Genomic DNA, 25,641 nt, shown 5'->3' with positions numbered 1-25,641 from the left:
CACCAGAAATGTGCTTCACACATTGTGAATATGGAATCGATGCCCGGTCTTCGGCGTGACGAGCGAACGCTTTAACAACTAGACCACCCGACCGCCCGTTTACAATATGTAAAACACCTGTATGTCAACCACTGCTGCTTCCTGGAAGAGCTGAATTATAGCCGCCTAAGGCACTAAACATGCGCAGTTCGATTGGTGTGGATCCAGTAAGAGACACATACATCTTTGAGAGTGAAAGATAACGACTTTACGATGATACTTTTATAATTATCTGAAACTGTGTGTGAGAACGCATACAGCAGAGTTGAAAATGACAGTTCCACGAGCAAGGTATATATCTCTGTATCCAAAAATCCATCCGGTGAATTCACAGTGATTGTATAAACTTACGCAAAGCAGATCTAACGCTACACCACGGAGCCATTAGGGAGAGTGATTGAATGTTTAACGCACTGACAGCAACATGTCAGTTACATCACGACCTCTGACACATTGGACCAAGCAAACCAGTGACTTAAAGCATTGACCGTAACCCATGTCACCAGGGCACGAATGACCAATAAAGAAACGGACACACCTCTCAGAGAGCGACGGAAGGGCAGGACACTCTTTCCCTTTCGCGGACACCTGAAGTCATCCGTCATTTCCAACTCTATTTTAACTTTAACGCGCAATGGAATCTGTTTCGGCAGATAATCGAGACTGGTATTTCTCTGACGTTGATGTTTTACATTATAGTAGTATATTCATAAAGACCCGTGAAGATCCGGGGTAGAGTAGGTCTTCAGCAACCCATGCTTGTCGTAAAAGGCGACTGTGCTTGTCGTAAGAGGCGACTAACGGGATCGGGTGGTCAGGCTCGCTGACTTGGTTGATGCATGCCATCGTTTTTCATCGCGGATCGATGCTCATGATGTCAATCAATGGATTATCTGGTCCAGACTCGCTTATTTTCAGACCGTCGTCATACAGATGGAATATTTCTGGGAGCGGCGTTAAACAACAAACAAAACAAAAAAAATCATAAAGAACAATTTTGCTTACCATGAAATCTCGTATATACTGAGCCAATTCCGGGTAGTTGTAGACATCTGCTAGGTCGGCTGGGTCTCGCCCATCACAGTTCTCCACCTGGAAGGCTATCAGTGACCCCGGAACATCGAGCAAGCAAGAACAAAACTCATTCAGACCGTTTGCAGCTGCGAAGTGAAGCATGGTGGGGTACTGGCTCTTGCTTTTAGTGATTCCTGAAAGACGAGAATAATACATTTTACTTCAACTTTGCAAAGAATAAGTTTCAGGGTAAGATTATTTTCTTATGCCAACCTTTTTACATAAAAAAGTAATTAACATATTTAGTATTAAGTATGAGATATATTTTATTAGAAAAGTTAATTAATCAAAATATGTTCGAATGAGCAACATAAGATAATACATGCTTTAAAACGTGTCAGAGAAAATAAGACATTTAATTTCTTACTGCTTTCTTATTGATAAATAATGTCATTTTTTATTTTGTTTTAGCCGCGAAATCTTGCTGATGAGGCGTAAATCAATTTATTCATTCATTATTTTGGTTTGTTTGTGTATTAATCCTTACATTTTAAGTCATTGTACTATTTTGAGGAAAACCCTGACTGGTTATGTCAATAGGTTTTAGCAAAAAAGAGGAAGGAAAAACGTCACCCTTCCCGTGTACTTTTTGAGGAAACACGAGGAAACATTAGACATTAACTTTGAATAGGATGCTCTTCAGTTTTAACATTGAAGGGAAATTAGTTTAGACTAATATTGTCCTGATGTTTTAATATAAATTCTCTAAAAACTCTGTAGTTTAATAACGTCACAGATAAAAAAATATCTAAAGTAAATATCGCACGAAAGCACATCCTGCATACTCACTGAGGGTTGCTTAAATCAGACAATGATGCTCGAAAAAGTTGAGGCAAATTTCCAGTACGACTGATATCGTCAAACTGTTTGAGAATAGGAAATCGACTTTCAATAACGCCATTTCTGGGATTACACAAAACATCTTCCGTCTCCATCCGAAGTTTCGTTTTGCGTCACACGGATGTACATGAATAATCATACACTCGTGGTTCACACATTTCCATAAGGACATTGCAAAGTTCCGCACACAATGATATATACGCCGATGACGTAGCTAGTGGGAAACCGCGGTTTACAAAGCCATATGTAAGATTGCATGCAAGGTTCGTTTCACGTCATGGGCTGGTAGTTTCATAAGAAAAAAATATACTTTTAATCAATCAAAACTCAACATTATATTCATATCAAAAGACAAGTTTATCAAATTCATCTGTAAAACCTTGGTCTCACAATTCAATTATAGCTTGGGCATTTCCGTCCGTATGCCCGGGGTTTCCTGGGGAATGAATACATCCGCAGTTGGAGTTACAAGGTTTATAAGCTGGTCTCAGACGTTTACCACTGACGAACATAGAAATCGGAGCGAAGCGTGAGATGAGGTGAGGTGAGGTGAGGTGAGGTGAGGTGAGGTGAGGTTTAACGTCGCGTCCAAGATTATTGCACTTATATTGCGAGGTGCATGTGTGTGTGTGTGTGTGTGTGTGTGTGCTTGTACTAGTGCGGACTGATGACGATTTTATAGTGCTAAACCACTGAGACATCATGCCGCAGTACCCACTGAATACCCACTCAGACACAGTATACTGACCCCGAGCCGACCAGTCCTTGTTTTATTTTTTAAGTACCCTCTTTCAACGTCTTTTGGTATGACGCGGCCGAGGATCGAACCCCGGACTTTCCGCTCTCCGGGCAGACCCCCTACCACTAGACTACGGAGGTGGTCTCGGGGCGAAGCGCGATTCGAGCACACACTTGTGTGCTCAAGGACCCCACTCTGCACAGCGAATTGCCCAGAGAGTGTAAAGGAAGGGTTCAGAGACACTAACTGTCACGTACACATTTCTTTTTCATTAACAAATTGGTAGTTAAATTAGATTTGTGGGCATACATGACGGCCAAAGCAGACTAAAAATCAAAAGTCATGTTATTACATGATATATACATACTGCGTTCAGGATTGTACGGTGATACGTTAAGTGCTCATTGTGGTATTAAGAGAATAACATTCTTTAATGATATGGCTGTCGTTGTTGAAAATCGGATCGGACGTGAGCACTTGTTAAGATAAGTCCTACATAAATCTTGGGGTTTCAGTGATATCAAACATGCCACGGTGGACGGATGCCAGTTCATATAAGCTGCTTATTCTCTTGAAGTCACAGCACAATTTAGATATACGATTAAGCTATAAGTTTCAATTAGGCAAATTACCCGAAGAAAGGGTGGTCTTGAGCTTCTCAAACAGGAACTCAAGACTATCATCCTCTGGAATGCTAAATTCGAGGGCATCCACCAACTTTCGGTCCAGAGCCGCTTTGTTTTCACATTGCAGTGCCTGTGACAGATACTCCACTGAATGGAACGCGGTCTCTTGTGGTGCCGTGTAGTAAAATGGTGTCTTGTAAATCTCTTTGGCATCCTGGAATATATGAATGACATAGTTCCCGGGTGCAAGATCTGTGGAGAAGAAAATACATTCATTGAAGGTTTACCGTTACAGTAGTATATTTCAGTGATCGGAGTATTTATGTTCAATATTATTTCGACTTTTGAAACTTGTGTTGTATTTTGTTCCATGAGAGAACCGAATAATGAGGGACGAATGATAACAATGTGTCATCTGGTTGATGTGTCAGCCTGTCACATAACTTTATCGTTGCCATGCTATTAAACACTGATTTGCACGATAAAACTCGGTGTGGCGTAAAAGAGTATTAGTTTATACCGTCAGTACCTAACGTAATGATGGCGTTTTGCATTACGTATATAGAATCACAACAAAGCACACTTTTATCTAGAGAGACGACGCCCGGGTTATCGACATCATAACAATATCAAGCAGGTTCACGGAGAACAACGGAAGTTTATATCCAAAACTTCCGCAAAATATAACATTGTTGCTGACATTACAAGGAAAAGTACCTGGTGCTTTTAACTTGACTGTATAAGGGTTAAGTTTCTTGGTGTCGTATTTGGTTGTAGGATCATTGAAGCTGACTTGAATTGTCCCCTTTTTCTCTTCTCTGAGAGCTATTACAATGTCATCCTGAGGCTGAAAGCGAGGTGAGAATAGTCAACTCAGAAATGTCGGGGATAACAAACTGTACCATCACTATTGCCGTGGCGGCCCTATTGACAATCAATAGAGCAACTCTTAGAGGAGGTCCAATTAGAACAAGCATGACAAGGTTCAGCTTCATTGGTCCAGTGGTTTCCGAAGAGAACATTTTTACACAGGGACAATCGGGCCCTGACTCAGTCTGACGAGCTTAATCGCATTTAAAATATATCAAACAATAAAGTAACATAGAATATCATTAATCAACAGACATTACATATAATAAAATAACAATGGTAACGATCAATGTAGAAAATCATAAACATACTCCATGAACGCGAGTGGGGATCACTTTAAGCTTCACATCAAAACCGGACTTAGATTCTTTCCCTCTCACTGGCCTGGAAGGGGGAGTTGGGGGCGGAGCGTCACTCTGGTCCACAATGTCCATCATGTCAGCCACCATGTTTCTGTTGTCATTGTAATCGGTGCCTATCACATAATGCTTCCACGAAGACGATGCTCTATAATTCTCAGCGACAGCATCATCAAACTGCCCACTGTCCACATAGCACAAGACCGCTACGACTGTGGTCTTGCCATGCAACTGCTTGAAGGGCTCACTGAACCACGTCTTGTCTGCCATGAACTGCAGCATATCTGGAGATGCCAGAATGATGACGAGATAGGAGTCCTTCACAGCCATATCCACCTCTGGGGGGTTTTCATACTCCATTGAGTCTAAGTCCATTGATTTGATTCTGAGAGTTTTGTTCATTGCAAACAGTCTCATGAGGTACGAACTCCACTCTGCTGCATCTTGGACGTGGAATACCACAATGTCGTTCGACTTGGACATCTTGGATGCCAAGTCTCCACGTTCTGCAAAAACAAGCGGCTATGGTATAACATTACATTAGCAACATTGCACCTTTTACGTCTACTAGACACCATGACAGTACAACTGCATACCATGGCTGGGCCGATACGTGAGTATGTGATCGACACATAACGGGTGATAAAGAACTTGTTGAAACTGTGTTAAGACTACCCAAATGACAAGGTGAGTAGGATACGTTTCAACTCTAAGGATTTTCACAAAAATACCCAATTATGTACAACCTTATCTGTTAAATATAAATGTCCAATTTACAATAATCAGTGAGTCACGATCCACACTAGTAGTAGCTTATGACACCCCAGGTTCCAAGTAAAAGAATGTACATTTGTACTAGGGGCTTCTGTTCCATCTACACTGCAACATTCATATATTTCCTGTATGTTAAAAGTAGAGCGAAGTAACTCTTGGAGGTTTGATAACGTCATGGCGTCTTACACGTGTGAGCATAAAAATGGGACCTTGGATAAAAATGCGATTTGGTGTTGACAGCATTAAAATACGTAGAATTAAAATATTTACAAAGCTACGTTTTCTGGGAGTACAAAATAACATTAATCTTCTATTTCAATTTTACAAAAAAGGATTCCCTGCGGGGAGGAGCATGGGTGGTCCATTCGTCTTCACGCTTAAATATCGCCGTCCTTAGTTGTGCCAGAAACCTATGATTGTGGCATCACTTCAAACTTTCCTCCCACATCAATCTGACACGCTTTGCTATAACTGGAACACTGTTCACAGCGGCGTTAACTCATTCACTCACTCACATTAAACATGTCATCACTTGTCATACATAGGTATTGAACAGGAGAGGGCAGTAGAAATGACACCGTTACTTGATTGTTTCCTCTTGTTCCTGACAGTGACGATAATGTATCATAGGATGAACATATTCACCACAAGTCTGTTTGTTTGTTTGTTGTTCAACGCCACACTCAGCAATATGCCAGCTATATGACGACCGTCTGTAAATAATCGAGTCTGGACCAGCCAATCTAGTTATTGACATCCCGAGCATCGATCCACGCAATTGGGAAACGCTGACGTGTATCAACCACCCGTTAGTCGCCTTTTACGACAAGCATGGGTTGCTGAAGACCTATTGTACCCCGGATCTTCTCGGGTCTCTCTGGTACTAATCCAGAGAAAAGATGACACAGAAAGATATGTGAATGCGTATACTTGCCTTTTAGTACTAATCACAACAACGTGTTACTGGACATCTACCATCTGTCCTCCGTCATCAGAAGCCGCCATCATCTGAAATATACATTTTAGTGAAGAAACAGAATTCACAACATGTACATTAAAATACACGTAACATATTTTCCTTCCGTTATTCCTTTCGACGAATGACGTACACTTGTGTCTATATTTGAACTTGATGGAGAGCCATGCATTAATCATACAGTTTTACTTCCCCCTGTTGTGAAATGTCATCAAATGTCTCCGGATATTAGTGTTAGTATGTAATTACATAGCGGTGACATTATGTGTTACAGTGTGGGCCTACTTGAAATGTAACGTTGTGCGTATTTTAAACGGAACAATAATATGTCTAAGGGACCGACGATTCGTTTGTATGAGATTGGATGCTGACAAAACACCAAACCAGTTGTTTTTCATTTGAAACATTTTTTGTTAAAATCACTATGCAAAATGCATTTTTGTGGCTTTAAGTTTTTGCGGTCTGAATCATAATTGTCTTTTCGTACATCACAACTACGTATATTTATATGAAACACATCATATCTCAGTACAACTACTTATATGAAACAGATACTTCCAGTTATGATGCGCCAATACCCCAATTGTATGAAACAGCTCCCACCAACTATGTCCTGTCTCAGTATAACTACTTATATGAAACATATCCTACCAACTATGCCCTGTCTCAGTATAACTACTTATATGAAACAGCTCCCACCAGCTATGTCCTGTCTCAGTATAACTACTTATATGAAACAGCTCCCACCAGCTATGTCCTGTCTCAGTATAACTACTTATATGAAACAGCTCCCACCAGCTATGTCCTGTCTCAGTAAAACTACTTATATGAAACAGCTCCCACCAGCTATGTCCTGTCTCAGTAAAACTACTTATATGAAACATATCCTACCAACTATGCCCTGTCTCAGTATAACTACTTATATGAAACATATCCTACCAATTATGCCCTGTCTCAGTATAACTACTTATATGAAACATATGCTACCAACTATGCCCTGTCTCAGTATAACTACTTATATGAAACAGCTCCCACCAGCTATGTCCTGTCTCAGTAAAACTACTTATATGAAACAGCTCCCACCAGCTATGTCCTGTCTCAGTAAAACTACTTATATGAAACAGCTCCCACCAGCTATGTCCTGTCTCAGTAAAACTACTTATATGAAACAGCTCCCACCAGCTATGTCCTGTCTCAGTATAACTACTTATATGAAACAGCTCCCACCAGCTATGTCCTGTCTCAGTAAAACTACTTATATGAAACAGCTCCCACCAGCTATGTCCTGTCTCAGTAAAACTACTTATATGAAACAGCTCCCACCAGCTATGTCCTGTCTCAGTAAAACTACTTATATGAAACAGCTCCCACCAGCTATGTCCTGTCTCAGTAAAACTACTTATATGAAACAGCTCCCACCAGCTATGTCCTGTCTCAGTAAAACTACTTATATGAAACATATCCTACCAACTATGCCCTGTCTCAGTATAACTACTTATATGAAACATATCCTACCAATTATGCCCTGTCTCAGTATAACTACTTATATGAAACATATGCTACCAACTATGCCCTGTCTCAGTATAACTACTTATATGAAACATATCCTACCAACTATGCCTTGTCTCAGTACAACCACATATATGAAACAGGCCCTACCTTCTCTGCCTAGATGTACATGAGACGCGCAGTGATGCCACCCCACGCCCACAAATGTCTGACCCAGGCACAACGAGTTAGAGCAGTAAGCACTAAAATTACATGTCAGCCAGGAATGACATGGATTCATGATACGATAAATCTTCCTGATTATTCAGGAAGTGCAAAAGTGAAGGTTAATTCACTCCATGGGCGCTTTTCATATCTGCAGATAATCAAGAAGGGGTTAGCTTAGGTTGGTTACCTTTGTTTGTTATGTAGGTTTATAGGAATTGACAAATGTATTAACAGTTCATGTCGCATAACAGCACGTACATTAAGTGGGAACGCATGTACTCACCATGGGAGAAATATCGCTTTATTATTCGTTCGATTGTAAGTAAGCGTAAACCCTAATATGTCAATCTATTAAATATCGAGTAAATGAAATGACAGTGGCGTGTACCAAGTTGACAATGTCAAGTGACGTCATCCGGTATAGACGTTGACACTATTTTCCAAATGACAGAAGGCCGACACTACATAAACAGAGAGATTTGTCAACATCAAACTTCGCATGTGGCTTTACGAAGTGACCATGTCCTTCAATAAAAATACATGCACAGAAGATGTGACCGCCTTCGTGGTGTAGTGGACAGAGTCTGGCCGGAGAGCGCGATGTAGGTGGTCGATTCCCTTGCAGCGTTAAACGATGGTCCTTGCTGATACCCTACCGATGTCAGCTGTGATGAACACATCCAGATGACATCGACAGCCGTCATATAGCTGGAATATTGCTGAGTGTGGCGTTAAACAACAAACAAACCAACCAACCAGATGACATAGTCTAAAGCGATACAGTCTGTTACTACTTCTGTTTTATATAGACGCTGCAGAAGGAGTGGACCGTGTGATTACATCCACAGACACTGTAAATTTAATATTATAGCTTTATTGACATAACTAAAAAAAAAACCCGCGTGACAGCCAGAAGTCTATAACTGTTTTCCTTGATGACCTATAGTCAACAGACCTACTTTCAAATATAGGTCGTTCATCACTGTATCGGTTGGCAGTCAACTTCCTGGTTGCCTCGGTGTTCACGTGCAGATACACAGACGTCTCGCATTGTAAACACATTAACAATCACTGTGTATCTATTACTTGTATAATATATCTACCTGGCTATACATTTGGGTATATATCTGTCAGTCTATCTATTTGTCAATCTATCTTGTCTGTCTGTCTATCTTTCTATTGATCTATCTGTCGATTCTGCCTATTCCATATCGATCTGAAACTTTATGAATAAGTGGGACAAATCTCATCATCTCTCTATACCTGTATATCTCACTGTGGTTTACTACTGTTAGTACTTCTAGCACAACTTACAATCTACTCGACTCCATCTCCAACTATCTACTCTACTTTACTCTACCTTAACCATCTAATATACTCTGTCAATCTCCAACTATCTACTCTACTTTACTCTACCTTAACCATCTAATATACTCTGTCCATCTCCAACTATCTACCCTACTTTACTCCGCTCTAGCCATCTCATCTACTCTGTCAATCTCCAACTATCTATTCTACTTTACTCCACTCTGGCCATCTAATCTACTCTGTCAATCTACAACTATCTACCCTACTTTACTCCGCTCTAGCCATCTCATCTACTCTGTCAATCTCCAACTATCTACTCTACTTTACTCCACTCTGGCCATCTAATCTACTCTGTCAATCTCCAACTATCTACTCTACTTTACTCCACTCTAGCCATTTAATCTACTCTGTCAATCTCCAACTATCTACTCTACTTTACTCCACTCTGGCCATCTAATCTACTCTGTCAATCTCCAACTATCTACTCTACTTTACTCTACTCAAACCATCTAATCTACTCTGTCAATCTCCAACTATCTACTCTACTTTACTCCACTCTAGCCATCTCATCTACTCTGTCAATCTCCAACTATCTACTCTACTTTACTCTACTCAAACCATCTAATCTACTCTGCCCATCTCCAACTATCTACCCTACTTTACTCCGCTCTAGCCATCTCATCTACTCTGTCCATCTCCAACTATCTACCCTACTTTTCTCCGCTCTAGCCATCTCATCTACTCTGTCAATCTCCAACTATCTACTCTACTTTACTCCACTCTAGCCATTTAATCTACTCTGTCAATCTCCAACTATCTACTCTGCGTTACTCAACTCTAACCATCTAATCTACTCAGCTCAGTCTCCAACTATCTACTCTACTTTAACCATCTAATCTACTTAACTCAGTCTCCAACTATCTACTCTACTTTACTCTACCCTAACCATCTAATCCACTCTGTCAATCTTCATCTATCTCGTTTACATTGTCTGTCTCTCAATCGGCAATCTAAATGTCTACTCACCTCCGTCAATCTCAAACTATCCACTCTGCTCTGTCAATCTCCAACTATCTTATCTACTTGACTCTACTCTAACCATCTAATCTACACTGTAAATCTTCATTTATCTCGTTTACACTGTCTGCCTCTAGCTAGCAATCTGCAATCTAAATGTCTACTCACCTCCGTCAATCTCAAACTATCCGATCTGCTCCGTCAATCTCAAACTATCCACTCTATTCCGTAAATCTCAAACCATCTACTCTACTGCGTAAATCTCCAACTATCTACTCTATTCCGTCAATCTCCAACCATCTACTCTGATCCGTAAATCTCTCACTATCTACTCTACTACGTAAATCTCAAACTATCCACTCTGCTCTGTCAATCTCCAACTATCTACTCTACTCCTTAAATCTCTAACTATCCACTCTACTCCTTCAATCTCAAACCATCTACTCTACTACGTAAATCTCGAACTAACCACTCTGCTCTGTCAATATCCAACTATCTACTCTACTCCTTCAATCTCCAACTATCCACTCTATTCCTTCAATCTCCAACCATCTACTCTACTTCGTAAATCTCCAACTATCTACTCTACTCCGTCAAACTCAAACCATCTACTTTACTCCGTAAATCTCCAACTATCCACTCTACTCCTTCAATCTCAAACCATCTACTCTACTCCTTCAATCTCCAACCATCTACTCTACTCCGTCGATCTTCAACCATCTACTCTACTCCGTCGATCTTCAACTATCTACTCTACTCCGTCAATCTTCAACTATCTACTCTACTGCGTCAATCTTCAACTATCTACTCTACTGCGTAAATCTCCAACTATCTACTCTACTCCGTAAATCTCCAACCATCTACTCTACTCCGTAAATCTCAAACCATCTACTCTACTCCACCAATCTTCAACTATCTACTCTACTCCGTCAATCTCCAACCATCTACTCTCCTGTGCTAGTCTTCAAATACCAACCAGCACCTATATAAGACAAACTCTATCAACCTAAATCCAGCATGTGCACGATATCTCTAAATTTAAATTATCAGTCCATGCCATATATTTAAATAAGTAATTGATCATCAACAGATCTTGTTCACGTACATGTACGAACGAAGTACGATAACGTCAACAGTCATACAAAACCAATAAACGCCCTTCACATGTAAACTCTCGCGTATGTGATACCCAAACATCACTCACACCAAGCCCCCTACCACAGCACGCTAGCTCTATACTTCTTCCTGGTTAGTACGGTAATCAATGTACTCTGATGCTAAACACAATGTATATTCAGACACGCATATACAGATAGATTTACCAAGGGAAAGGTGATATCAGTGAAAAATGCTCGTCAGCATGCACTTCCTGTATACAAAATCTATTGTTGCTTTCCCCTTTCTAGCGCTCGGCATTAAGGGATGTAAAAAGGACTGGTCGGCTCGGAGTCAGTATACTGTGTCCGTGTGGGGTATTCATGTTAAACTGCAGCATGGTATCTCAGTGTGTTAGCACTTTAAAGCTGCCATGATACACACACGCACGAACGCACGCATCCACGCACGCACGCACGCACGCACACACGTGGCTGCACGTCGCCATATAAGTGCAATAATCTTGAAAGCGACGTTACACCTTTCCTCACTTCAACACACCTCAGCTCACCTACTGGTGCTGTTGACGGCTTATGACCCCCAAACATGTACCTCTAATAGGTGACCCCTGGGACAGAATCCCCAGCAACCTATGCTAGTCATAAGAGGAGACCGAATGGATCAGATGGTCAGGGTCGGTGGTTTGGATGATAGTGGGTCAGCGTACCCCGACAGCGAAGATCTATGCTCACAATATATATCATTAGACTGTTCAGAGTCGATTATTCACAGTCCACCAGTAGCTTGTATATTCCTGGGGACGGCGTCAAACAACAAACAAACAAACAAAGCAAAATAGCTGCACTGTTGGTGTCCTCCCATTAGTTAGACGTCCCAATAGTTAGACAGCTTATAACAACACTTTAAACGGTTGAGCGCACACTAATCCTTATGCTTGTTACCTCAGCCAAATGGAATAGTCCAGATAAGATCTGACAAACGAAGAAAAGCAGCTTTAAATAGATACTTTAATATTATACTTAACATTTAATGACACTTTACATTTGATAAATTTTATACAGTTTGTAACAACACTTTGTGACAGTTTTTGGTTATGTACACTTTACATTTAATAACTTTTACAGTTTATTTATCCCAGACTACGTAAGTGCCCACAAGCATCTAAATACTCAATAGCAGACTTGTCACCCTGCTGCAGCTGATCTTTGAGGTGTACCAGGCGGTTCTCTGTCTCTGTCTCTAAATGTTACCGTCACAACAACAATGCACTTAACAAGCATGACACATCAGATTCATTGCGTAATATACCCCTGCACGAAGCTTGCATTGGAATTGGTCGACTGAAAATTCCTGAGCTTTTCATAAAGACCTCATTCCATCCCACGCCATCCATTGTTAATGACAGATTGAGCACAGAAAAAACAAACATAACACTCTTGGTTTAAACCCTAATTATGTTTTTAATAAATTATGTTACATGGACGGAGCATGTTATGTATCTGCACTTGATCTTTGGAAAATGTCATAGGCATGTGAAGACTTGATTGAACGAGCAGCTCTCGAACCTTTACACAGCAGTATGTGCAGCTGTTTTTGTTTCGTGTGAAAATGACCTTTTGTGCTTTAGCCATATGCATCACCCACACATTTAAATGGCATCAACGGATATATTGGATGAAATTTAATTTTACTTTTCTACAGTTTCGTGCATTGCTGTTATGACTATATCTTAATCAGATTTTACGATCTCAGATCTCGAACTTACGATTTCATGCATGATCGAAGTAATTAATATTACATGGTATATACCTGACTTAATATTACCCGGTTAGCACATTGCATATCCAACATCTTGACTACCCCCTATCCCCTTTACAAAACGTCTGTTGTTGGTTACGCCTCTGTTGGCATGTGTATGTACGTGTACGGGTTTCTATAGCTCGACGTCACAATCCTTTCAAACCTGCCAGGAGTCTTAGAGTTGTTAAATAACCTACGAGACCTCGCACGCAGGGACTGAAATCAACAGAAAGCCTATACATGTACTTTGTACTTGGCGCTGTTTGTCAGGCAAGCGTATTGAGAAGACAGTGTACCTGCTCGTTGAGAGGGCACGGTTTGTGTTCGTTCGCATGAACACTCTATTTTTCGGATCATTTGTCGACATGAAAACTCATACTAATCAAATATTCCAAAGGCATAACCCAGTTTTTAAATCCGTTCCGTTACGGTGTGGTGTTTTATGAGGACCAGCATTTTGTTTCACAGTGCTGGCAATTCTGGTCCGGCAAATACGGATTGTGAGTTTTAAAAAGCCGGGAAAAGTATATATATTCTAGAAGTCAATGAGTGAGTGAGTGAGTTTGGTTTTACGCCGCTTTTAGCAATATTCCAGCAATATCACGGCGGGGGACACCAGAAATGGGCTTCACACATTGTACTCATGTCGGGATTCGAACCCAGGTCTTCAGCGTGACGAGCGAACGCTTTAACCACTAGGCTACCCGACCGCCCCAGAAGTCAATGAAGGTTATGAAACAAAATTTGCCAACCTGATTCTGCTTAATCCAAATGTTAGAAACATAAAATGTCTTTCCCATGACCTTAATAGACCATCATATATTTCCTTATTGTTTGGAGTAGATCTCATTCTGAATATATACGATATGAATGTCAAAACCAAAACCAAAACAGTCAAACGGTATTTCCAATTTATGTAACTTTAATTCTTGCCCTTTCGATTGTTGGAAAAAACCCAATTGTAATTGCTTTCGAACCGGAATTCATTAGTGGTATTGTTAAGACATATAAAATGAGTGAGTGAATGTTGTCAAACGCCGCATTAAGACATTTTCCATTTGTATAACGGAGGCGTGTTAGTGGTCACGTCTGGCCCAGACAAACCAGTGGTTGATATTATGAGTAACGTCTCACGCCGTCAGGATTGATAACGCGCAATAAACCAAGTCACAGGGCCTGACCACTATTCCATTTACATTAAGACGCCAGAACTGAGAAGGTTCCGTTGAGGTAATGAGGTCAATGTTCTATCTTGGTAAAATACTCTTTGCTATTTGAGAGTGTTGTCAATAACGTAATATAAATGTACTGAAAATAGAGAACATGCTCTATTTATTTACACAATTTGGGGATGTAATAATATGCTATGAAAATGAAATAATATATATTTTTTATAATTATATAATTATTTGCGTTTAGTATCCTACCTTGTCTGGGTTGGTTTATTGCTTTGGAAACGTATCAGCCGATGGACTAATGATTATACGCTGTTTGTCAAATGGGGAGATAAACATTAACAGCTGTGTCGATGTACATTATTCACTTAAGCAGACAAAGACGCTTTAAATTCTTTTTATAACTTAAATTAACTTCCCTGTTGGAGACATCACCATGTTTTAAAGGATATGTCTCTAGCTGCTAAAAGAGATTACTGCAAAACCGCGATAGTCCGGACAACGTTAATCCGAAAACCCCTCCTTCCAGCATATTACTGCTGGGAACGCTCACATGTACAGTACTCTGTAACCATAGCTCGATTATCCGAAACCTTGTTGATACGAACGATGGTAGGGGGATTAACGGAGTTTCATTGTAGATATGTTCAAATATTACACGCTGTGGCATATGGGGTGGCCAGCAGTGTTGGCCGTGGCGTGTGGGAGGTGGGGGTAGTGTTGTATGGGTTGTGTGGGATGTGTAGGCAGTGTTGGATGGGGCGTGTGGGATGTGTAGGCAGTGTTGGATGGGACGTGTTGGATGTGTAGGCAGTGTTGGATGGGGCGTGCAGGATGTGTAGGCAGTGTTGGATGGGGCGTGCGGGATGTGCTAGCAGTGTTGGATGGGGCGTGTGGGATGTGCTAGCAGTGTTGGCCGTGGCGTGTGGGAGGTGTGGGTAGTGTTGTATGGGTTGTGTGGGATGTGTAGGCAGTGTTGGATGGGGCGTGTGGGATGTGTGGGTAGTGTTGGATGGGACGTGTGGGATGTGTTAGCAATGTTGGATGGGGTGTGCAGGATGTGTAGGCAGTGTTGGATGGGGCGTGTGGGAGATGTAAGCAGTGTTGGATGGGGCGTGTGGGATGTGTAGGCAGTGTTGGATGGGGCGTGTGGGATGTGTAGGCAGTGTTGGATGGGACGTGTTGGATGTGTAGGCAGTGTTGGATGGGGCGTGCGGGATGTGTAGGCAGTGTTGGATGGGGCGTGCGGAATGTGTGGGCAGTGTTGTATGGGTTGTGTGGGATGTGTGGGCAGTGTTTGATGGGGCGTGTGGGATGTGTTAGCAGTGTTGGGTGGGCTAGCAGTGGTGGATGGGGCGTGCAGGATGTGTGGGCAGTGTTGGGTGGGCTAGCAGCGTTGGATGGGGCGTGTGGGATGTGTAGGCAGTGTTGGGTGGGCTAGCAGTGTTGGATGGGACGTGTGGGATGTGTAGGCAGTGTTGGTTTGGCTAGCAGTGTTGGATGGGGCGTGTGGGATGTGTAGGCAGTGTTGGATGGGGCGTGCAGGATGTGTGGGCAGTGTTGGATGGGGCGTGTGGGATGTGTAGGCAGTGTTGGGTGGGCTAGCAGTGTTGAATGGGACGTGCGGGATGTGTGGGCAGTGTTGGATGGGGCGTGTTGAATGGGACGTGCGGGATGTGTAGGCAGTGTTGGATGGGGCGTGTGGGATGTGTGGGCAGTGTTGGATGGGGCGTGCAGGATGTGTAGGCAGTGTTGGATGGGGCGTGTGGGATGTGTTAGCAGTGTTGGATGGGGCGTGTGGGATGTGTAGGCAGTGTTGGATGGGGCGTGTGGGATGTGTAGGCAGTGTTGGCCGTGGCGTGTGGGAGGTGTAGGCAGTGTTGGATGGGGCGTGTGGGAGATGTAGGCAGTGTTGGATGGGGCGTGTTGGATGTGTAGGCAGTGTTGTATGGGTTGTGTGGGATGTGCTAGCAGTGTTGGATGGGGCGTGCGGGATGTGTAGGCAGTGTTGTATGGGTTGTGTGGGATGTGTGGGCAGTGTTTGATGGGGCGTGTGGGATTTGTTAGCAGTGTTGGGTGGGCTAGCAGTGTTGGATGGGGCGTGCAGGATGTGTGGGCAGTGTTGGGTGGGCTAGCAGTGTTGGATGGGGCGTGCAGGATGTGTGGGCAGTGTTGGGTGGGCTAGCAGTGTTGGATGGGGCGTGTGGGATGTGTAGGCAGTGTTGGGTGGGCTAGCAGTGTTGAATGGGACGTGCGGGATGTGTGGGCAGTGTTGGATGGGGCGTGTTGAATGGGACGTGCGGGATGTGTAGGCAGTGTTGGATGGGGCGTGTGGGATGTGTGGGCAGTGTTGGATGGGGCGTGCAGGATGTGTAGGCAGTGTTGGATGGGGCGTGTGGGATGTGTTAGCAGTGTTGGATGGGGCGTGTGGGATGTGTTAGCAGTGTTGGATGGGGCGTGTGGGATGTGTTAGCAGTGTTGGATGGGGCGTGTGGGATGTGTAGGCAGTGTTGGCCGTGGCGTGTGGGAGGTGTAGGCAGTGTTGGATGGGGCGTGTGGGAGATGTAGGCAGTGTTGGATGGGGCGTGTGGGCGGTGTGGGAAGTGTTGGATGGGGCGTGCGGGATGTGTAGGCAGTGTTGGATGGGGCGTGTGGGATGTGTAGGCAGTGTTGGATGGGGCGTGTGGGATGTGTTAGCAGTGTTTGGATGGGGCGTGTGGGATGTGTAGGCAGTGTTTGATGGGGCGTGTGGGATGTGTTAGCAGTGTTGGCCCTGGCGTGTGGGAGGTGTAGGCAGTGTTGGATGGGGCGTGGGGGATGTGTTGGCAGTGTTGGATGATGCGTGTGGGAGATGTAGGCAGTGTTGGATGGGGCGTGTGGGATGTGTTAGCAATGTTGGATGGGGCGTGTGGGATGTGTAGGCAGATTTGGATGGGGCGTGTGGGAGATGTAGGCAGTGTTGGATGGGGCGTGTGGGAGATGTAGGCAGTGTTGGATGGGGCGTGTGGGAGGTGCAGACAGTGTTGGATGGGGCGTGCGGGATGTGTAGGCAGTGTTGGATGGGGCGTGTAGGAGATGTATGGAGTGTTGGATGGGGCGCGTGGGAGATGTAGGCAGTGTTGGATGGGGCGTGTGGGAGATGTAGGCAGTGATGGATGGGGCGTGTGGGAGATGTAGGCAGTGTTGGATGGGGCGTGTGGGAGGTGTAGGCAGTGTTGGATGGGGCGTGTGGGAGATGTAGGCAGTGTTGGATGGGGCGTGTGGGAGGTGTAGGCAGTGTTGGATGGGGCGTGTGGGAGATGTAGGCAGTGATGGATGGGGCGTGTGGGAGATGTAGGCAGTGTTGGCCGTGGCGTGTGGGAGGTGTAGGCAGTGTTGGATGGGGCGTGTGGGATGTGTTAGCAGTGTTGGATGGGGCGTGTGGGATGTGTTAGCAATGTTGGATGGGGCGTGTGGGATGTGTATGGGGCGTGTGGGATGTGTTAGCAATGTTGGATGGGGCGTGTGGGCGTGTGGGATGTGTAGGCAGAGTTGGATGGGGCGTGTGGGAGATGTAGGCAGTGTTGGATGGGGCGTGTGGGATGTGTAGGCAGTGTTGGATGGGGCGTGCGGGATGTGTTAGCAATGTTGGATGGGGCGTGTGGGCGGTGTGGGAAGTGTTGGATGGGGCGTGCGGGATGTGTAGGCAGTGTTGGATGGGGCGTGTGGGATGTGTAGGCAGTGTTGGATGGGGCGTGTGGGATGTGTTAGCAGTATTTGGATGGGGTGGTGGGATGTGTAGGCAGTGTTTGATGGGGCGTGTGGGATGTGTTAGCAATGTTGGCCCTGGCGTGTGGGAGGTGTAGGCAGTGTTGGATGGGGCGTGTGGGATGTGTTGGCAGTGTTGGATGGGGCGTGTGGGAGATGTAGGCAGTGTTGGATGGGGCGTGTGGGATGTGTTAGCAATGTTGGATGGGGCGTGTGGGATGTGTAGGCAGATTTGGATGGGGCGTGTGGGAGATGTAGGCAGTGTTGGATGGGGCGTGTGGGAGATGTAGGCAGTGTTGGATGGGGCGTGTGGGAGACGTAGGCAGTGTTGGATGGGGCATGTGGGAGATGTAGGCAGTGTTGGATTGGGCGTGTGGGAGGTGCAGGCAGTGTTGGATGGGGCGTGCGGGATGTGTAGGCAGTGTTGGATGGGGCGTGTAGGAGATGTAGGCAGTGTTGGATGGGGCGTGTGGGAGATGTAGGCAGTGTTGGATGGGGCGTGTGGGAGATGTAGGCAGTGATGGATGGGGCGTGTGGGAGATGTAGGCAGTGTTGGATGGGGCGTGTGGGAGGTGTAGGCAGTGTTGGATGGGGCGTGTGGGAGATGTAGGCAGTGTTGGATGGGGCGTGTGGGAGGTGAAGGCAGTGTTGGATGGGGCGTGTGGAAGATGTAGGCAGTGTTGGATGGGGCGTGTGGGAGATGTAGGCAGTGATGGATGGGGCGTGTGGGAGATGTAGGCAGTGTTGGATGGGGCGTGTGGGAGGTGTAGGCAGTGTTGGATGGGGCGTGTAGGAGATGTAGGCAGTGTTGGATGGGGCGTGTGGGAGGTGTAGGCAGTGTTGGATGGGGTGTGTGGGAGATGTAGGCAATGTTGGATGGGGCGTGTGGGAGATGTAGGCAGTGTTGGTTGGGGCGTGTTGGAGATGTAGGCAGTGTTGGATGGGGCGTGTGGGAGATGTAGGCAGTGTTTGATGGGGCGTGTGGGATGTGTTAGCAGTGTTGGCCCTGGCCTGTGGGAGGTGTAGGCAGTGTTGGATGGGGCGTGCGGGATGTGTTGGCAGTGTTGGATGGGGCGTGTGGGAGATGTAGGCAGTGTTGGATGGGGCGTGTGGGATGTGTTAGCAATGTTGGATGGGGCGTGTGGGATGTGTAGGCAGATTTGGATGGGGCGTGTGGGAGATGTAGGCAGTGTTGGATGGGGCGTGTGGGAGATGTAGGCAGTGTTGGATGGGGCGTGTGGGAGACGTAGGCAGTGTTGGATGGGGCATGTGGGAGATGTAGGCAGTGTTGGATTGGGCGTGTGGGAGGTGCAGGCAGTGTTGGATGGGGCGTGCGGGATGTGTAGGCAGTGTTGGATGGGGCGTGTAGGAGATGTAGGCAGTGTTGGATGGGGCGTGTGGGAGATGTAGGCAGTGTTGGATGGGGCGTGTGGGAGATGTAGGCAGTGATGGATGGGGCGTGTGGGAGATGTAGGCAGTGTTGGATGGGGCTTGTGGGAGGTGTAGGCAGTGTTGGATGGGGCGTGTGGGAGATGTAGGCAGTGTTGGATGGGGCGTGTGGGAGGTGAAGGCAGTGTTGGATGGGGCGTGTGGAAGATGTAGGCAGTGTTGGATGGGGCGTGTGGGAGATGTAGGCAGTGATGGATGGGGCGTGTGGGAGATGTTGGCAGTGTTGGATGGGGCGTGTGGGAGGTGTAGGCAGTGTTGGATGGGGCGTGTAGGAGATGTAGGCAGTGTTGGATGGGGCGTGTGGGAGGTGTAGGCAGTGTTGGATGGGGCGTGTGGGAGATGTAGGCAATGTTGGATGGGGCGTGTGGGAGATGTAGGCAGTGTTGGTTGGGGCGTGTTGGAGATGTAGGCAGTGTTGGATGGGGCGTGTGGGAGATGTAGGCAGTGTTGGATGGGGCGTGCGGGATGTGTAGGCAGTGTTTGATGGGGCGTGTGGGATGTGTAGGCAGTGTTGGACGGGGCGTGTTGGATGGGCGGGCTTTGTGGGATGTCGGGACTGAGTTGCAAGTACGATTGAGACAGATGACGAACTACTTGAAACAACGAGTTTAAGTGCTTGACAACCCGTGGCACATTATTCTTTCCCTTTCTCAAAATAAAACTGTCATACTTATGTTTTAGAGGTACGTAAACTAGGAAGTAAGATGTCACAGAGGCAACTCACTATGTACATGACATGGGTGAAACTACACTTTTGAATATGCCAAACTGACATCACTTCACAGATTTGTGTGGAAGTGTTGCCTCTGTAGAAATAACATATATAGGAGGAGTAGAAGGTAGGAGGAGTAGGAGGAGGTAGGAGGAGTAGTAGGAGTAGGAGGAGGTAGGAGGAGTAGTAGGAGTGTAGGGCAAGTAGGAGTAGGAGGAGTAGGGGTAGGAAGAATAGGAGGAGTAGGAGGAATAGAATGAGTGGGGAGGATTGGGAGGAATAGTAGAGGTAGGAGGAGTAGGAGGAATAAGAAGAGTAAGAGTTTAGGGGAAGTAGGAGTAGGAGGAGTAGGGGTAGGAGGAGTATGAAGAATAGAAGGAGTAGGGGTATGAGGAGTAGGAGGAATAGAAGGAGTAGGGGTATGAGGTGTAGGAGGAATAGGAGGAATAAGAGTGTAGGGGAAGTAGGAGTAGGAGGAGTAGGGGTAGGAGGAGTATGAAGAATAGAAGGAGTAGGGGTATGAGGAGTAGGAGGAATAGGAGGAGTAAGAGTGTAGGGGAAGTAGGAGTAGGAGGAGTAGGGGGAATATGAAGAATAGAAGGAGTAGGGGGAGTAGGAGTGTAGGAGAGTAGGAGAGTAGGAGGAGAAGGGGTGTAGGAGGAATAGGGGTAGGAGGAGTAGGAGAGTAGGAGGAGTAGGGGTGTAGGAGGAGTAGGGGTGTAGGAGGAATAGGGGTAGGAGGAGTAGGAGAGTAGGAGGAATAGGGGTGTAGGAGGAGTAGGAGAGTAGGAGGAATAGGGGTGTAGGAGGAGTAGGAGAGTAGGAGGAGAAGGGGTGTAGGAGGAGTAGGGATGTAGGAGGAATAGAGGTAGGAGGAGTAGGAGAGTAGGGGGAGAAGGGGTGTAGGAGGAGTAGGGGTGTAGGAGGAATAGGGGAGTAGGAGGAGTAGGAGATTAGGTGGAGAAGTGGTGTAGGAGGAGTAGGGGTGTAGGAGGAGTAGGAGAGTAGGGGGAGAAGGGGTGTAGGAGGAGTAGGAGAGTAGGAGGAATAGGGGTGTAGGAGGAGTAGGAGATTAGGTGGAGAAGTGGTGTAGGAGGAGTAGGGGTGTAGGGGGAGTAGGGGTGTAGGAGGAGTAGGGGTGTAGGAGGAATAGGGGTAGGAGTAGGAGAGTAGGAGAGTAGGAGGAGTAGGAGATTAGGTGGAGAAGTGGTGTAGGAGGAGTAGGGGTGTAGGGGGAGTAGGGGTGTAGGAGGAGTAGGGGTGTAGGAGGAATAGGGGTAGGAGTAGGAGAGTAGGAGAGTAGGAGGAGTAGGAGATTAGGTGGAGAAGTGGTGTAGGAGGAGTAGGGGGAAGGAGGAATAGGGGTGTAGGAGGAGTAGGAGATTAGGTGGAGAAGTGGTGTAGGAGGAGTAGGGGTGTAGGGGGAGTAGGGGTGTAGGAGGAGTAGGGGTGTAGGAGGAATAGGGGTAGGAGTAGGAGAGTAGGAGAGTAGGAGGAGTAGGAGATTAGGTGGAGAAGTGGTGTAGGAGGAGTAGGGGTGTAGGGGGAGTAGGGGTGTAGGAGGAGTAGGGGTGTAGGAGGAATAGGGGTAGGAGTAGGAGAGTAGGAGAGTAGGAGGAGTAGGAGATTAGGTGGAGAAGTGGTGTAGGAGGAGTAGGGGTGTAGGAGGAGTAGGAGAGTAGGAGGAGTATGGGTGTAGGGGGAATAGGGTTAGGAGGAGTAGGAGGAAAAAGGAGGAGTAGGAGGAATGGGTATTGCTGTGTGTTCAGCGTGGAAGGGGTTGAAAACAATGAATGACCAAACTAGAGGATAGGTTAAATTAACAATCCCCTAAACTTCAGTAGGGGAATCCCCTAAAATGTAAATATGCCTGTCTTTATTACACAAATATTCCTAATTCATATAGCTAACAAACCCTCCTGATTTCCTTAAAAACAATTTCAATAGAGACACAGGAGCAGAACGAGTCATCCCATATGTATGCGAGAATTGCGATAAATTAATGTGATGTGGCATTTGAAAAGTAGAGCGAGAAATGTGACGACGTCAGCCATGGGAAACAGAGGGGATTTTCCCCTCGTTGCTCGTGTATCGGCATGTGAGCTACGAGGGCTGGCTGAAAAGTAGATCGAGTCACGTGTTGACATGCAGAATGTAGGACAACATGTATACTATTACTCAATGAATACACCTGTGCCAGGTACATGTACTATGTCTGTGTGGCAATTATAGCAACACATCAGACACGAAACAACTTCCTAGACTTGAAACGCGATGACCATTGTATCAACATGCACGTTACCAAATGTAAAGCTTATATTGACTGACATACATCCTGGCAAAATTGCATCCTTCCTGATGGTTTGATATGCCGTAACCTGTTCCTGTGTCATTTGACATTGATATCAGTTTACCGCAGAGACGAGACAGACACCGAGACCTGTATTCAACATGCATATTTATCTTTTGGAACTAGTCTCTGTTTGGAGTCATTAAACGATATTTGTGTTCGAGACACATACACGGTGTCAATTAATAAATGTGATACGCCATCACATCTCTGTTTATCTCCCTAGTCCCCTGGATATCTCGAACGTCATAAATTGCACAAAACCGAATCTTCGCAATCTATGTAGGCAGAATATTTCATTCGATAAGTTATTATAAAAAATATACATGTTACCTGTTGGAGCATTATATGTGGACATGCACCCGCACACTTACTGTGTCGTACAGAGATGATCACGCACACAGACAAACATACAGAGGCACAGACATAGACACAGACAGACGCACACAGACAGACAAAGTTAGAATGATGAGTCTACCGACCGATCGACCGACCGACCGACCGACCGACCGACCGACAGTCCGACCGACAGAAAGACAGACAAACAGACATGTACACATACATTCATACGTCAGCCAAACATAACACACACACACACACACACACACACACACACACACACACACACACACACACACACACACACACAGACACACACACACACACACACACACACACACACACACACACACACACACACACACTGTGTCAGATTAGGAAAGGAGTACTACAACTGACATATATATGTTTGATGCACTAATCAATTCATACCTATGAACCGTTCACCTGTAACCTTGATAAAGAATAGAAAACAATTACCTTTAACGATACCACATCGGAACTGACGAAGGGTTAAAGATTTAGTTGTACGATGACACTGACCCTCACCCGCATGCACACGTACAATCCTGTTGACAACGTGAACACAACTCCTCTTCTCGCGTCAGATGCAACTCCCGTCTAGGACGGTACAGAGAGCAGGAAGTAAAATGCTCATTGTGACCTCGCGCCTGCGACAGATACGATCTCATTGGCTGATTGTTTGTGCTAGGAAGTACAGTATTTATAGCTATGCTTTGTGGACCTCTCTGTACATATGCGCACTGTTCAACTCGGGGCTGTCCATGTTATGGATGTATGTTGTTCAATGCGCGCATCATTATAGATAGATAAACTCGTGTTGCACCTGACTAGAGCCTGACCGTTACGGACATGTATAATATTTCAGTCACGATATTTGCTATTTGTTCTGTCGCACAGAGTATCGCATGTAAACAGATCTGTTAAATGTAAATAAAACCTTCACTGAGTTTAACACAATACAATAAACGGAACTGATATTTTTTACGGGTGATCACATTAACGTTGTTTTAAATCGTTCCAGCAATGGTCAAATAGCTAATTTCTTACCACTGATTTACCAACCTGAGCTAGAAATAAAAGAGAACAGCGAAACAGCCTCGCCTGTTTCATATTTAGATCTATGCATTACTAATGAAAGCAAACTCTCCACAAGAGTGTTTGACAAGAGACACGACTTCAACTTTTCAATAGTCAACTTTAACTTTATGTCGAGCAATATTCTAGAAGCTTCAGCCTTTGGTATCTAAATTTCAAAACTTTTTGGTGCAATCAAGCATGCTGTTTCGTCGAAGATTTAAGGTCCAAAGACTCTTGCTAAATTTGTTAGATCGGGGTACAGCATTCCAGGCCTTAGAAAAGCTTTAAAGCTTTATTGTAGACATGTGGGGGGACATTTCCAAATTTGACGCACCAGTGCCCAAAATTCTGTCCTGTACAATTCCTTATTTTGACTTGCACAGTACGTTCACTTTTTTTCGAACACCAGGTATCATCACCAGGTAACTAAGGCATGGTGTATATATTCTCTGATGAACGTTGCGTCGCTACTCTCATTCACTTTTGCCCCAAACAATAATGCGACCTGGTTTCCTTTCACTTCATAGATAACGCCTTATCTTTGACGGTTTGACTTTTAATCTATAATTCTCGAGTGTATCGCTTCAAATTGCAACTTGGGCACTTCTGTTTACACAAACAATGTCAACTTGTGGCAGGTGTGACACAAGTCATAAATTTACATAACAAGTTCCAGACACAACAATAAGTTAGATGGCTTCATTCACCTAAGGGTGGTTACAGTCATGGATTCTCTCAAACATGAACATCGCGCTGTAATAAAGTTCCTCACCAAGGAGGGATGCAAAGCAAAAGAAAACGCATATGTCAATTTTAAAAGGGGTAGGGAGTCCATAGACGATGATCCAAGGTCAGGCAGGTATTCAGATGCCACCCAACCGGAAACCATTGCTGCTATAGAAAGAAGAATTTTCTCTGACCGACGAGTGAAAGTATCTGAACTTTCTAGGGAATTCCAAATATCAGTTGGAACTGTTGTAATCATTATTCAAGAGCATCTTAGTATGTCCAAGGTATCTGCAAGATAGGTACCTAGAAACCTCAGAGCTCAAGATCGCCAGCAGAGAACTGAAAGTTCTTGGATGCAAGAGGCATGTTACAGATAGATTACATGCCACCAAAATCTACAATCAATGGACAGTATTATGCTAATGTAATGAAAGAATTGGGAAAATCTATGCGCCAGAAACCCTGTGGGATGTTAACACGTGGTATTCTACTTTTAGCATGACAACGCTCCGGTTCACAAGTCGAAAATTGCACAGGCCGCCATATGTGAATGTGGATTCGAACAGTTAAATCACCCAGCCTACAGCCAAGACTTAGCCCCCAGTGATTATTTCCTGTTCCGGCAAATGAAATGGAAGACGCTTCCAGGATGACGAGGACATAAAGGCTGCCACAGAGGCGTGGTTAGAGGGCCAATCTGCTGATTTCTGTAAAAGGAGTATTAAAAGCTTGAAGGACAAATGGAATAAGTGTACTGAGGTGGATGGAGATTATATTGAAAAATA

General features: G+C 45.0%; 1 protein-coding gene across 1 annotated transcript in view; it reads right to left on the bottom strand.

Moving 5' to 3' along the window:
• LOC139467887 (phosphoinositide 3-kinase adapter protein 1-like) overlaps positions 1–25,641 on the bottom strand; it is a 53,095-nt gene that overhangs the window by 18,632 nt on the left and 8,822 nt on the right. Inside the window, 5 exon segments of the mRNA XM_071249416.1 lie at positions 1,045–1,247; positions 3,325–3,570; positions 4,036–4,165; positions 4,500–5,053; positions 6,256–6,329. Coding sequence (XP_071105517.1) covers positions 1,045–1,247; positions 3,325–3,570; positions 4,036–4,165; positions 4,500–5,030 — 1,110 coding nt within the window. The 5' untranslated portion in view covers positions 5,031–5,053; positions 6,256–6,329.

Source organism: Haliotis cracherodii, unplaced genomic scaffold (assembly GCF_022045235.1).
Source record: "Haliotis cracherodii isolate W230 unplaced genomic scaffold, xgHalCrac1.p SCAF_2, whole genome shotgun sequence".
NCBI lineage: Eukaryota > Metazoa > Mollusca > Gastropoda > Lepetellida > Haliotidae > Haliotis > Haliotis cracherodii.
The sequence above is the reverse complement of the archived record's forward strand: the minus strand, read 5'-3'. Positions and strand labels throughout refer to the sequence as shown.